The sequence below is a fragment of the Phacochoerus africanus genome, chromosome 3 (genome assembly GCF_016906955.1).
Source record: "Phacochoerus africanus isolate WHEZ1 chromosome 3, ROS_Pafr_v1, whole genome shotgun sequence".
Classification (NCBI taxonomy): domain Eukaryota; kingdom Metazoa; phylum Chordata; class Mammalia; order Artiodactyla; family Suidae; genus Phacochoerus; species Phacochoerus africanus.
In genome coordinates, this window is record NC_062546.1 from 134,184,175 (window position 1) to 134,198,943 (window position 14,769).

General features: G+C 38.8%; 1 protein-coding gene across 5 annotated transcripts in view; it reads right to left on the bottom strand.

Moving 5' to 3' along the window:
- Positions 1–14,769, bottom strand: part of DPP4 (dipeptidyl peptidase 4) — an 82,395-nt gene that overhangs the window by 45,006 nt on the left and 22,620 nt on the right. For 3 of the 5 annotated variants that reach the window (XM_047772741.1, XM_047772743.1, XM_047772745.1), the window contains 7 exons: positions 13,714–13,809; positions 13,202–13,293; positions 11,847–11,927; positions 5,437–5,489; positions 5,249–5,321; positions 3,922–4,042; positions 4–164 (listed from right to left, as the gene is read on the bottom strand). In XM_047772741.1, coding sequence (XP_047628697.1) covers positions 4–164; positions 3,922–4,042; positions 5,249–5,321; positions 5,437–5,489; positions 11,847–11,927; positions 13,202–13,293; positions 13,714–13,809 — 677 coding nt within the window. Of the gene's footprint in view, positions 1–3; positions 165–3,921; positions 4,043–5,248; positions 5,322–5,436; positions 5,490–11,846; positions 11,928–13,201; positions 13,294–13,713; positions 13,813–14,769 lie in introns of all 5 variants that reach the window. The other 2 variants (XM_047772740.1, XM_047772744.1) reach the window with 1 other exon arrangement.

Consider the following 14,769-nt stretch of genomic DNA (forward strand, 5'->3'; position numbering starts at 1 on the left):
GACCTTTGGGTATGGAATCCGCACAGTCTTTGGGTACTGCAGTGACTCATCAGAGTAGAAGGAGTATTCAATCAGCGGGACTTCTGTGTCGTTAAATTGGGCATATGCTAAAAAAGTGCCGTTTGGAGACCACCACAGAGCGGAGTAAGCACTGAAGACTTCCTCTGCAAAAAGACAGAAATGGTTCAGTTGCAAGAAGTAGCTGATAAATTGGCTTTGGCATTCAAAATATTGTTCTCATTAGCTTTAGTAATTACAGTAGAGTTCAACTAATGAACCACTTTGCATTTGCTGGGCTTCCAAAATCAGAGTAATACAAACGAATAAAAATAAAATCCTCAAGGACAGATCTGGATAGTAAAAATAAATAACCCGTTGGACCATTTTAGAATATTTTAGCACGCAATATTTAATATAAACTCTCCATGTTTTTTCCTTTATCTTATAATCCTCTAAATGTATGCCACAAAACGTACTAAAAGTAAATTTCACACAAGGGGATGATTCTCCTTCTAATTTTCAAACAGTCAACATGCCAGCATACGCTCCCCAACTGGGCTCGGTTTGTACTGAGCCCACAGGGTACTGGTGGGTGGTGTGTGGCTCCAGGCTATCAAATCAATATGGTGCCCAGAGTTTACTACTCTTGGCACAAAAAGGGTGGGAAGGATGGATTTAGAATGGTAAGGAACTCCATGAGACCCCTAACAAGAAACATCTTCTTTGCTTAGTCTAGAAACTGAAAATTTCCTTGGATTAACATCCTCCACTGATAGCTGAGGGAAGAGGGTCAATGACTGAGGCAAATGAAAAGAAAGGTTTTGCTTTCTAGAATGTTGGACTAGTACTCTATCTCTGGTACAGTAGCTCCTTCCTACAATTATTATGGAGTCTATTTATGGGATTTATAATCTCTGGCTCTTAAAATGCCAAAACCTCTTCCACCAACAGGGAAGGGAGAGTTCACATAGACTTGATGGAGCCTCCTAGTCCTTTATGCAGAGTGAATCCACACATCTCATGTTCTGCTATGAGAGTATAGGTAAAAGCAAAAGCATGAAAACTTGAATCTGGGAGGTAGGAAATCATTTGTCCCAATCTCTCTTCTGATTCTTACGGTCTCTTGAGAGTTTCTTCCAAATGCTTGTTTTCAAATAATAGTAGTTGTAGTAGTAAAAGTAATAATAATAACAACAATAATAAAATATAACCATAAGGATAAGCAGCTGACACTTAATACCTACTGAACATTCACCAGACACTGATAAGTAACTGACATCTATTATCTCAGTTCATTCTCATAATAACTCATTGTGCAGATGAGCAAAGAGAAGCATAGAGAGTAAGTAATTTACTCAGGGCTACATGACCAATAGCTGCTAGAATCTAGAATGAATCCAGGAGTTCCCATTTGGTTGAGCAGGTTAAGAACCTGACTAGAATCCATGAGGATGTGGGTGTGATCACTGGCCTCACTCAGTGGGTTAACGATCCAGTGTTGTCACAAGCTGCAATGTAGGTCACCAATGCAGCCTGCATCCCGTGTTGCTGTGGCTGTGGCATAAGCCAGAGCTGCAGCAGCTGCAGCTCTGCTTCAACCCTTAGTTTGGGAATTTCCATATGTTGCAGGTGTGGCCATAAAAACAAAACAAAACAAAAAAGAATGAATCCTGATTTATCTGGTTGGAGTCCATGCTCTACTGTCCCTTCCCTGCCTATATCAATGCTTTTGTAAACAGATAACCTTCTGCTTGGTCAGGCATCCACTTCCCCATGACTGCTTTACACTTATATCATTGAGTTACATTTAAGCAGCAATTTCAAATTTACAAAACACATACCTGATTGAACCCTGGGTGATTGCATTCATAGGCTATTTCACAGAGAAGGCAACTAAGGCTTAGAGAGATTGAGTGAATTGCCAGCAACAAGAACTAGGACACAGGCCTTGAGATTCCCAGCCAAGGGGGTTTCCCACTAAGAACTTCCTCATATACTGAGTTGGCTTCTTGTGGCTTCTACCCACTGGTTCTAATCTAAGATCAAGATGCAATTACATAAAATAAAGACAATTACAGCAAGGTAATGGTTTGTAAAGTTACTTCTAAGGACAGATAGCAGGTAGAGTTTCAAGTTTTGAATGAGTAGTTCTTAAGAAAACTGAACATATTTTTCCATATTGATGATGTATCAAAACCGTTATTATAAAACTACTTCTGGTCAAATGCAAAGTCCTAAAAATGAAGGGATCACAGGTAGGGAGAAAGGAGAACAATAAAGGAAGGGGAAGATTTCCAGTTCTTCCTGATGTAAAGCTGGCTGTGGGCACAGATGCCTATGGCACCCCAACCACCATCATCATCCTGTGATACCTCCCATCCTGCCACTCTGAAATTCCCCATATACCCCTGGGACCTAGTTTCATCCCCCAATAGGATAATTAATAGGATACTGTCTCGCTCTGTGACAATTATTTGTTGGCTTCTATGTCTCTGTCTCTGGGCTGAATTCCCTGAGAGTAGCCATTGGGTAGCCTATGTCTCAGGCAAAATGAGTCCCTCCAGCTATTATCTACTTTAGAAAGGATCTTAATGCTGGGATGTTCTTATCTAAAAGATGCCCAGCTGTTCCAAGGACAGGTCGGTCACAGCTTTGGGAAGAGGCTTTACCCAGTTCACCCTAGGGTCTTGGAGCTTGTGCTGTGCTGTTCAGCAAGTGTTAAAGATTTTTTTTTTCAATGTCTAAGGGACCAGTGCTGGTAAATTTCATTATAAGTTGTTGTTTTGATTTTTTCTTTTTTTTAGGGTCACACCCACTGCATATGGAAGTTCCCTGGCTAGGGGTTGAATCAGAGCTGTAACTGCTGTCCTACACCACAGCCACAGCAACATGGGATCCAAGCCACATCTGTGACCTATACCACAGATCACAGCGATGCCAGATCTGGAGGAAGGCCAGGGATCGAACCTGCAACCTCATGGATACTAGTCAGATTCATTTCCACTGCACCACAGTGGGAACTCCCTCATGTAAGTTTTAATCAAACACTTCTTTCTGGGCCATGGGAATCAATCCTTCTTTTAAAGTGTTTTCTGTTGTTGTTCTTGTAATATTATCCATTTAATTGAACTTGACTTGAATCAGTAAGAACCAAAATCAAGTCATGAAAAAAGACTCTTTTTTAATTATGAAGAAGAAATAACAGGATAAAATAAGGATGAGCCTTTAATAAGCACGAGGCAATCTTGTGAGGGATTTGGAACAGCCTCAAAATGCCTTTTACTTTGGCAACTACAGACACAAATAATGTTTTCCTGATATTTTATAAAACTCTTTAAACTACAAGAGAGAATAATTATTTTTAATTTTTTCAGTTCTATTTTTTGAATCCATTTTCTTCCTAAATCTTTCTAATTCTTTTTTTTTCTTCTTTAAAGACAGGAAATTATAATTTGCCCAAGTTCAAATGAACACAAATCTTCTATAAAACAGGCATCTTCTTCCCCTCTCTCCAACCTCCAGATGATATTTTTGTCATCTTTTGGAATGTTGTGGGAGTATTTAGCTTTCCTTAGTGACTTCTGTGTTAGGTAGGCCCAGTTCGAGAAACATCTGATGTAAATCTGGAGGCTCTTATGCCCCAGTAAAGCAAAAAAGCTACCTACACAGAAAGGCCCTTTGTAGCAAGAGAGCGAAGACAATAGGACCTTTGAAGAGACATTTAGAACAGAGCAGCATCAGCCACCTTGAAGAAACTTTGTCCCTGAGATACCTGCGCTGTGAGTGCTGAAGGAGATTTGATGACATTTTTTAAAATGCAACTTATTTTGAATGTCATTGAATTGTGCCATTTTCAGACATGCATAACTGTTTTTGAAAACGTACAGAGTTTCTGATTTGAAAAACCTTTAACGTCTCTACCTTCATAAACCCAGTCAGTTACTCCATTGTAGATTACATTTTCTTTCCCAGTCCACGTGATCCTCTGACTGGACAAATTTGGTTCATTTTTAACATAAATATCATTGTTCCAAACGTATGCCTAGAATGATTGGAAAAAAAAAGATTGATAAAGAATATGTCAATATACCAATTTTTATCCTGGAGTTTTAAGAAAAAGACCATCAATTAATTATTTTATCCTAAAGAAATACTGGAGAAAAAGATGTATATATATGTATGACTGGTTCACTTTGTTGTACAGCAGATATTGACACCTTATAAATCAACTATACTTTAATAAAAAATATTTTTAAAAAAATCCAAAATATTGGTATGCAAGTATAATGATTACCTTTTGGTATTCCCTTTGAGCAGGAGGAAGAGTCATTTATGCTTCCCCTCACATCCTTTTTTTTTTTTCCTTTTTAGAGCCACACCTGGAGCATATGGAAGTTCCTAGGCCAGTGGCTGAAATGGAGATGCAGCTGCTGGCCTACACCACAGCTGCAGCAACATGGGATCTGAACCATGTCTGCAACCTACACCACAGCTCACGGAAACATCAGATCCTTAACCCACTGAGTGAGGCCAGGGATCAAACCTGCATCCTCACAGATACTAGTCGGGTTCCTTACCACTGAGCTATAACGGGAACTCCCTCCTCTCACATTCTTAAATTATAAGTGCACAGGCTCTAACCCCCAAATAACTCTAAAAACACCCTTTATTTATTAAAAAGAAGAAGTCCACAACCACTGCTGTTTGGATGCTAAAGTGTATGTGAAGCCTGGGAAGACTGACCACTTCTGCAGAAGGATATGTGCTTTGCATTTCTCTTTGGGAGAGGTGAGCAGAGGGAGGGCAGATGCATGCCCACTGGGTGAGTTTCAATCACAGATAAACACTTGTCTTCCTGTTTAGATTCTTTCAGACTTCTGACGTTGTCCTACGATTATAGAACTTAAAGGTACATCTATAGTGACATAAAGTCACAGAACTAGCAAAAAGCAGGTATGCCTCAAAGAAACAAAACAAAACAAAAACCAAAGTGCGACAGAACTACAATTTAAGAGTTTAATGAACATTTTCCCCCAAAATAAACAACTCCCTAACAGGAGTTCAGAAACTTTCAGGAATTGTATACACTATGTTAGACTAATGAAATATTATTTTAAGCAATAACCTTCTATTTGATAGTGACGTTCTGGCTTCCTAAGTATGTGCCTTGTATCAGGGTTAGTAGCTTCTGCATATGAGAGATTTGAGCCTTTTTTTTTTTTTCTGACAAGGGGAAAGACTCACTAACCAATTTATGGCCCACTGGTGACCATGTGATCCACTGTGTGTTGTTTGGGATTCTCTCTTCTGTGATTAGCTGTCTGGAAAAAAGATAAAAAGAAACATTACCAAGTGAATAAATCATTACAGGATTTCTTTTCTTTTTGAATTATTACATTAAGAAAGCATAATAGATTTTGGGAGGAAGTCACTGACCTTTTATTTAAGTCATAAATGTCATACGAAGCTGTGTAGGAATGTCTCCATTGCTATGAAAGGAAACAGACATTTCAGGCTTCTGTGATTCTTGATAGTTTGACCACTTACTCGCTATAGGAGCCCCATATGCAAGATTAAGCCATATAGCATTGTATACTTCTTAAATCTTATATCTTATTCCTTCCCCAGATTCTTAGAATTTTGGAATTAGAAAATATCTTAGAAATGACCTAAGAAAAACCTTTCTGGACTTTATGTATGACTTATCTCTAGCCTCACTTCCCCAAAGGAGACTTCCACAGTGGGCTGAGGTACCACTTCCTGGGCAAACATTATTCCTAGCACTTATGAGAGAAAAAGCAAATTTTCACTCTTCAGCCATCTAATTGGCAAAGTATCTTCAAGTAGTTATATGGGGAAATGTTTACTTTCCTACATTGATTGTGAAAATATAAAGTGATATAGAATTTTTGAAAGCCACCTAGCAATACATATTAAGATTGAACTACATATACCATCAATATTTTAAATAATCAAGAAGCTGAAAAATAAAAAAGAAACCAAAATGGAAAAGAAACAATAAAGGCAAAAGCAGGAATCAAACAGAAAAAACACACTAGAGAAAAATCAACAAGGCTAAAAATTGGTTCTTTGCAAAGACTAATTGCTAACATAGAGTAAGAAAAAAAGTGTGAATGAATGATATCATAAATGAAAAATAGGATACCACAAAAGACTCTACAGAAATTAAAAGATTATAAGACTTTATTGTAAATATTTTTACCAATAAATTTTAAAAGCTAGAAAAAAGGACAGTGTTCCTGTCGTGGCTCAACAGTAACAAACCCGACTAGAATCCATGAGGATGTAAGTACAATCCCTGGCCTGGATCAGTGAGTTAAGGATCTGGCGTTGCCATGAGCTGTGGTGTAGGTTGAAGATGTGGCTTGGATTTGGCGTTGCTGTGGCTGTAGTGTAGGCTGTCAGCTGTAGCTCTGATTTGACCCCTAGTTTGGGAACCTCCATATGTCATGGGTGCAGCCCTTAAAAAAAGCAAAAAGGACAAATTCCTGGAAAAACAATTTATCAAAAGTGAGACAAGAACAAAATAAAGAACCTGAACAGTCTTACATCTAATAAACGAATTGGATCCATAAATAACTTTTGTACAAAGAAAATTCCCAGCTCAAATACTTTTACCAGCAAACTCCTGTTATTTATCCAAATAAGCTGAAAACTTACACTCACGCAAAAAAACCTACACACAAATTTTTACAGATTTATTCATAATTGCCAAAACTTGGATGTAACCAAGATGTCCTTCAACAGGTGGATGGATAAACAAACCAGTGGTCCATCCAGACAATAGCATATTGTTCAATGACAAAAATAAATGAGCTACTAAGCCATAAAAAGAAATGAGGGAAACTTAAATGCATATTGCTAAATAAGATAAGCCAATCTGAAAAGGCTACACATGTATGATTCCAACCACATAACATTACAGTTAAGTCAAAATTACAGAGAGAGTAAAGGTCAGTGGTTGCTAGGGGTTCAGGTGAAGGGAGGGATGGACAGGTGGAGCACAGAAGATTTTTAGGACAGTGAAAGCATTCTGCATGATACTCTAATGATAGATAAACGTCATTACGCACTACATATTTGTCAAAATCTATAGAATGTACAACACAGAGAGTGAACCTCAATGTAAATTATGGACTTCCGTTAATAGAAATATGTCAATATTGGCTCATCAATTGTAGCAAATGCACTACACTAACACAGAATGTTAATAAGAAGGGAAATAACAGAGGTGGGACTGGGGTGGGGTGGTGGTGAGGGAGTATATGGGAACTCCCTGTACTTTCCACTCATTTTCTGTAAACCTAAAGCTGCTCTACAAAGTAAAGTCTATTAATTCAAAAATAAATGAATTAGAGCCATACCAGATGACTTGGAAGAAGTTCCACATGGAATCACTGAGTGAGAAATGCAATTTATGGGAAAGTATGGAAAATAGGATGCTATTTTTATAAAGTAAGCAATAACTAAAAAGAATCTCTATTTCATAGAATAATATGAATAAAGAAACAAATATAAATTATGGAGGGATATACAATAGACTATCAACGTGGGATACCTTGGGAAAAGGCAGGAGGGTAAGGAGTAGGGAGCCAAGCAAAAATGGGAAAAAATAAGACTGAAGATTAAAAAACATATGATCATGGACTTGCATTTATGAAATATTATGTTTATATGTGGATGCATACATAAATTAAAGATATTTTTTAAAAGAAATTACTTGTCTCTATGTTGTCTTCCCTACCATAATTCTAGACGTAAGAAACTACGTCTTATTCATCTTTAACCACCCGGAGCCATAGTATGGATTCAAGAAATAAACCAAGCTGAGGTAATCACATTTTACCTCTGAGGCTGAAATAGATGAAATGAGTAGCCCAGGGACCCCCAGCTGTATTGGCAGAGCTGAGACACAAGTCAAGTCCCTAACCTAGAAGAATATTTCCCACTTATTATTTATCACCCCCCCATCCTTTCATGTCAACAAATATTTATTAAGTCTCTTCTTTTTGCAAGTCATACATTCCTTTTTGAATCCTGGATTATTTTGACACACTCCATACTTATTTCTGGGAAACCTCTGAGTATAATACTCCCTTAGAGCCAAAAGTTGTGGTACAGGCTAAAAATATTAAGAGATTTAAGAAGTTTTGAGATCATTTCAGGATGACAGATCTATCATGGGTTGTAAAGGGAAATCCAAGATGTTTGTATGTTCATTTTGCCTTTTGAGACAGACTTATCAGTCTATTTAAGCTGTACACATTGGCACCTAGTCTCTGGATTAGGCATTGCTGGATAAGACAGGCTCCCTCTTTTTGAGGAGCTCCTAGTGGAGTGGGGGATATGGAGTCAAAAACTACAAGAAAAAAATCACAAAGCATGCAACAGAGGTGGGTGGGGAAAGGCAGGAATCATAAATTAGGCCCTAGGGAAGGAGACAGCCTCATGAAAAAGGTGATTCTTGGACTGAGTCTGTGGCAGAGAACTGTCACACAGAGAAGGGCAAAAACAGCATCGATCGTACCAGAGAGGTTCAAGCACAAAGATAGGAAAGATGGTGTGGAATCTTCTAACGTGGATCCAAGTCTTCCTATAGACTGTATATTTGTATTGCCTCCCACTTCCAAGTCATATGTTGAAATTCTAATTAGGCAGTGGAGGGAGGGGTGGAGGGGAGTGTTGACTAGATCATGAAGGGGAAGTGTTTATGAATGGGATTTGTTTCTTATAAAAGAGACCCTAGAGAGAGTCCTTGCCCCTTCTACCACGTGAGGAAACATGGAAAAGATAGCCAACTAGGATCAAAGAAGGGGACCTCAGCAGACACTGAATCTGCTGACACCTTGATCTTGGACTTCTAAGCCTCCAGAATATTGAGAAATAAATTTCTGGCATTAAGCCACCCAGTCTATGATGTTCTGTTATAGCCACCCAAGTGGATGAAGACAAGTCTCCAATATATAATTTTAGGCAAGTTTCTTTCTAAGCTTCAATTTTCTCTTCAGGAAAATGAGGACAGTGACAGAAACAAACTCAGGAGCATGAGGATACATGTGAAGTACTTAGCAGGGCTCCTGGGACACTGTCAACATGACACAGAAGATGCAACTATTATTATCTCTATAGCATTAGGTGGTGAGTGGAGATGCTATGAGAACATCCATACTAGGATGTTTCATTCACTCATTCAGTTATCTCTTTGTAGCCATGGCTTAAAAATAGTCATTGATCTTTCTGGATGCACTGGTTCAGTCATGGAGAAGCCATGCAGCAGGATCTAAAGAACACTGGAAGTGGACTTCCAGGAAAATGGAATAAAACTAGACTTTTCTTTGTTCTGTTTATGTTTCTTGAGAGTTTACTTCAAAACATTTACACCGTACAGAAAATTCTTTGGATACTCTGGGAAGTAAAATAGAAGATGTAGTTCTCTACTTTCAATAATCTTTTAATTTAGTGCTTAGCAATAAAGCATATAAAGAAAGTAAAACAAGCTAATGTGACAGAGTGAAGGTCAAGTGTCGGGGAACAGAGTAGCAGGGGGCGGACATCAGGTAAAGTGATCAAGAAAGCCTGGACCTGAATTACTATAAAGGGAGAGCTATGTGCTAATCAAGGTAAGCAATACAAATGCCTCAGCCTTTAGATGGGAATTAAAATGATGCTTGAAAAAAATGAAGAGCTGTGCACTTAAAGGTTTGTAACTTTGGATCACTGAATCACTTGGGAGTCCTTAAAACAACCCCCACCAGGGCCCCACCCATAGCTATACTGAGTTAGTTGGTATGAGGTAGGCTGTAGGCATCTGTGTTTTAAAAACTTCCCCAGGTGATCTATGGTGCAGGCAGAGGGTGGTAGGAGGGAGGTTCAGAAGGGCAGACTGAGGTCCAGTCACACAGGCTTCTGAGGATGCTGTTGTTGGAGTTTGTGTTTTATTCTGAAAGTGGTGGGAAGATACTAATCATGAGGGTTTAAGCATAGGCATGACATGGTCTAAATTAGGTTTTAAAAGGAGCATGGATACTCCTGGAAAACATGGATGGTAGGGTGAAGGGGATGGAATGAAAACAGCAAAATCAGTAAAATGCACATGAAGATTCCAGCGATACAACAACTACAAATTACCAGTGATGACTGTCCAGCTAAGGTCTGCCAGTGAAATACATCCACTAGTACACGCCACATGGCACTTGCTGAACTTGGCTAAACAGTAAATTGAGCTTGTATTTACCTTAATGTTTCTACCTTAACCTCATAGACTTTATATGTTTGTATTTAACATGACAGATTGTTCATCAGTGATTTTCAACCCTGGTTGCTCACTAATAATCTGTGTGTTAAAAAAAAAAAATACTGATGCCAGCTTCACCCCAGAGACTTCAATTATTGAACCTGGACACTAGGAATTTTTAAAAGCTCCTCAATTGATTTTAATCTGTAGACAGCCACTGAACTAAGCAAATAATAATCCATTGATTGAGAAGAGATATGCTAAAGTTGGCATAGGATTCTGATTCCTTCCTGGTAGATTGGTTTAGCAGAACCTAGTCAAGGAGTCTTCATGTCCAGAAAATGGAACCCAGACAAGGAATCAGGGAAATTTTATGATTGAGGGTCACCATCCCCAAATGGAAAATGGAGTACAGGATGGTTTGCATGGCTGAGCACAGTGGCACTGGTGTGTGAAATTAAGGCCATTCAGTATGTAATATTTATTTTAGAAAAAAAAAAAAAGTAGAGGGTCCCCAGCTTTGTATTTTGTTTTCAATGAAGAATCTCTCCACAAGTTTTTAATCTTCTGCATATGTCTCAAAACTTGTGATACTCAGCAACTCTTGTCAAAGCCATGAGTAATCAAAAAGCTGCAGTTAAAATCCCTGGTGATTTGCATCTACCCTAAACATGAAGGGAATGTGTGATTAGGTTGTGACCTTGCCTGAATGTGTAAGCATCTGATGTTGGGCTGGGCGACCAGAGGAAGTTAACTGCTCTCTGCTGGGCACTGATGACCTGTGCTGAGGCTCTGCCTCTGGAATAGTTTGCATATGTGGGGACCTGGGGCTGGGAGGTGATCTGAGTCACCTTGCAGAGTCTCATCTGGAGGATGGGAAGTTTAACTTTTTTTTTAAAGCAAATACTTGAGAGATATACTATATATAAACCAAGACAAAGAAAATAAAGGGCTCTATTACTGGATATACCAGTCAAACATGAAAACCTACTTTTGAATTATATATATACACATATATTACATATATCTATATAAAACATATTTTATATATATAACATATAACATATATATATAACAATTATATATATGTATATATATATATTGCTTTTTTTAGGGCTGCACTTGCAGTATATGGAGGTTCCCAGGCTAGGGGGTTGAATCAGTGCTGTAGCTGCCAGTCTACATCACAGCTCACAGCAACACCAGATCCTTAACCCACTGAGCGAGGCTGGGATACTCGTCAGGTTCATTACCTGCATCCTCATAGATAGGAGTCATGTTTGTTACCACTGAGCCACAATGGGAACTCCTTGAATTATAAATTCTAGTTTGCTAACTTATATTTTTAGTATCTGCCTATAACATTACTTATACTCTTTAGTGCTTGACAACACTGAAAGAAATTTCTTTTAAAACACACTGGGTTTATCTTTTATGTATGAAAATGACCATTTCTCCCTTTGATACTGAATTCATAACTTTTTAGCACCTATCATATTACTTAAATATTCAGTGACCTGAATCCATTATAAAATAACATACTCATAGGATTCTTTAAATGTCACAGTAAAAAAAAAAAAATTTCTTTTACCTTCACATAGTTGTATTCGAAGAGAATAAATTGTCTATCAGGAGATACTGAGTAATCATTTGTAGAATATCCAAATTCATCCTGTCAATCAGGTAGAAAAAAAAGTAATTGAACAATTCCATCTTACTGCTGTTATTGAGCACTTACTATGTAGAGGGCGCAGGTCTAGACATGTGGCTTGTACCTTGGGTGGTTCAGTCTAGAAGAGGGGGTACATTCCCCCACACAAATGACCTGAGGTGGGTGATGGTCAGGGTCAGAGAATCAGGGAGAGAAGGAGTGATTCTAACCAAGGAAAGACGGCTGTGAGGGTGGGGATCAGGAACAGAGAGAACTTTCTCAGGAGGGGAAACAGCAAGAAGGAAAAATCCAGATGTGGAAAGGGCATGCATGTTTAGGGGCTGCCTAAAGGTTAGGTGTAACCTGAATACAGTATAGGGTGTGTCAGGCCAAGAGGAGACATAAAATTAGAAAAAACAGCCAAGACCTCAATGTAAGACATGGAGCTATGAAATACTTTCTGCATGTGGATGTGCCAGAATCTTATCTGTCTTCTATAAAGAGGCTCTGGTGATGCAGCGGCTGACCTGGGCTGAGGTCTGATTTACAGAATAGAGAAGGGACACAAGTTAGCATACTCACTGTCCCAAGACTAAGCCAGGCTTTGAACCAGGGCTGTACAGCAGAAAGGGAAATCGGAGAGACACTTGACATGGCAAGGGAGAACTGACAGGGTGCGTTGAGTAAGTAAATATAGGGCAGGGGGGGCGGGTGACAGAGGAATCTGGAGTTTCTAGCTGAAGTGACTTGGAGGAGAGCATAATATACCAAGCCGGGATGCGCAGGAAGAGGACCAGGTTGCTTTCCACATGCTAGGAGAAGGATGGGGAAATAAGTACTTGAGCTCTGGATACTGAGTTTCAAATGCTTGCAGGCTACCCATGGGCAGGAGCCAGCAAGCTATTGGAAAAACAGGTGTGGATTGTGAGAGGAGGTGAGTGTTAAAAGCATGTATTTGAGAAGCCAGGCCAAGAAGAAGAACCCTGATGCAGTGGGAATGTGTGGACTTCCCTGAAGGAAAGCGTGCAGAGAGGGAGGAGGGAGGCCAGCAGTGAAGACAGGGCCCTGAAGGGCACTTACACTGCAAATGTAGGCAGAGGAGGAGGAATCGCCAAAGGAGACTAGAAAGTAGCCAAGGCAGGGAGCATTCCAAGAAGAGAAAGATCCACTGTGCCATATGCTGCTGAGACAGTCCAACAGAATGAGAAACGATAGTACTCACGATTTGAAAGGTTATGAAAAAAAAATCCCCAGAATTCCCTTAAAGCATGAATTAATTATGTGATTAAACATACAAATGTACTGTTCTCCAAGAAAATGGAGCTGTTTCCATATTCAGCATTGAATAGCAAGATATTATTTTCTTGTTTGTAGAGATATTCATGATCTAAAGAGAGAAAACGGCCAGATCAATATTTCAAGTTGCTATTAAACATCTTCATAAGCTAAAAAAAAAAAAAAAAATCAGGCAATAAAAATTTAAGATTTAAATTCACACCAGTATGAAAAAGGCTTTTCTAAGTTGGAAAAACATTAACTGATGAATATTACACTAGTACGCCTTCATTTTCCCATCATTATTGTAAAGGGCTCAATTCATTTCATGTTTTATAGTACATATCAAAGAAATGCTAAGGTTTCTTTCTGTCTCATCTCCCTTTGCACCCTTAAGTAGAAGAAAAGTACTCTCCCATATGGTGTAAAATAAAATCAAGAATATCTTCCCAACGCCATAAAAGTGCCCCACAACCTAACTAGAACGAAAATAAGGATAAAAATCAGCCCCTCCCCCACAAAAACTCCTTACCTGAAATCCATTGCAAGGTATAGAACTTCACTCTAAAAGTACTTTTTAAATAATCAGTTAGCATGTAGGTTCTGCGACTATCAGCTGCAGCATCATCTGCTGGTTGGAAAAAAGAGCCAAATGTTCAGTAAGATGGGGTAGCCTAAGTTTCGAAAAAAATTTTTTTAAAAAAGGATCTCTATTGTGTACACTGGTCACAAAATACAGAAATACACTTGCAGAACACATTTTGAGAGATTTTGGTCTGAGTAGACGGCTAAATACGCATTTGCTGTTAAAGTGGATGTGAACATGTGCGTTTCATAATGCTACATTCGTGAGCCTCATTACGAAGGTCTAGATCAGCAATATCCATGGAAAATACAGTGTTGACTAGTAGCTTGAATTTTTGGGGGGTGAAATTAATTTTAATAGCATATTTTCTGTAGCCAATATATCAAAAATATTATTTCAATGTGTCAATATTTAAATACTATTAATGAGATCTTTCACATTCTTTCTTTTCATACTAAGTCTTGAAAATCTGGGAAGTAGGAGCTCCCTTATGGTGCAGTGGGTTACGGATCTGCCATGGCACTGCAGTGGCTTGGGTCACTGCTTGTGATGCAGGTTTGGTCCTTGGTACAAGGAACTTCCACATGGCTTGGGCACAGCCAAAAAAAAAACGCTGATATTTTATTGAGGATTACAGTATATCTCAACTTGAGTAGGCACCCTCCCAGTCAAGGCAGCCATGAAGTGGATGGTAGGAGGCTAGAATATCCTTTTTTGAGGTCCTGAGGTCCACTTCTAAGCTCTCTTGCTTGGCAGACCTTTAAGATATGCTGACCACCTAGTTCAGAGATCTTTGTTTCTATCATCACTCTTCCTTGAACTTGTTTAAGTTTACATAAAACTCTTCCCTTGAATTCTGTGATGACTCGCTCCTCCTCTCTGCCTGTTATTTTTCCATCTCCTACTTTGATGTTAGTCTTCAGCTTTTTGCTCTTCTTTCTCTACATTCTTCCTTCCAGAGAATCCAGAGAACGTGACTTTCTGGGCTTCAGGCATCCTTTC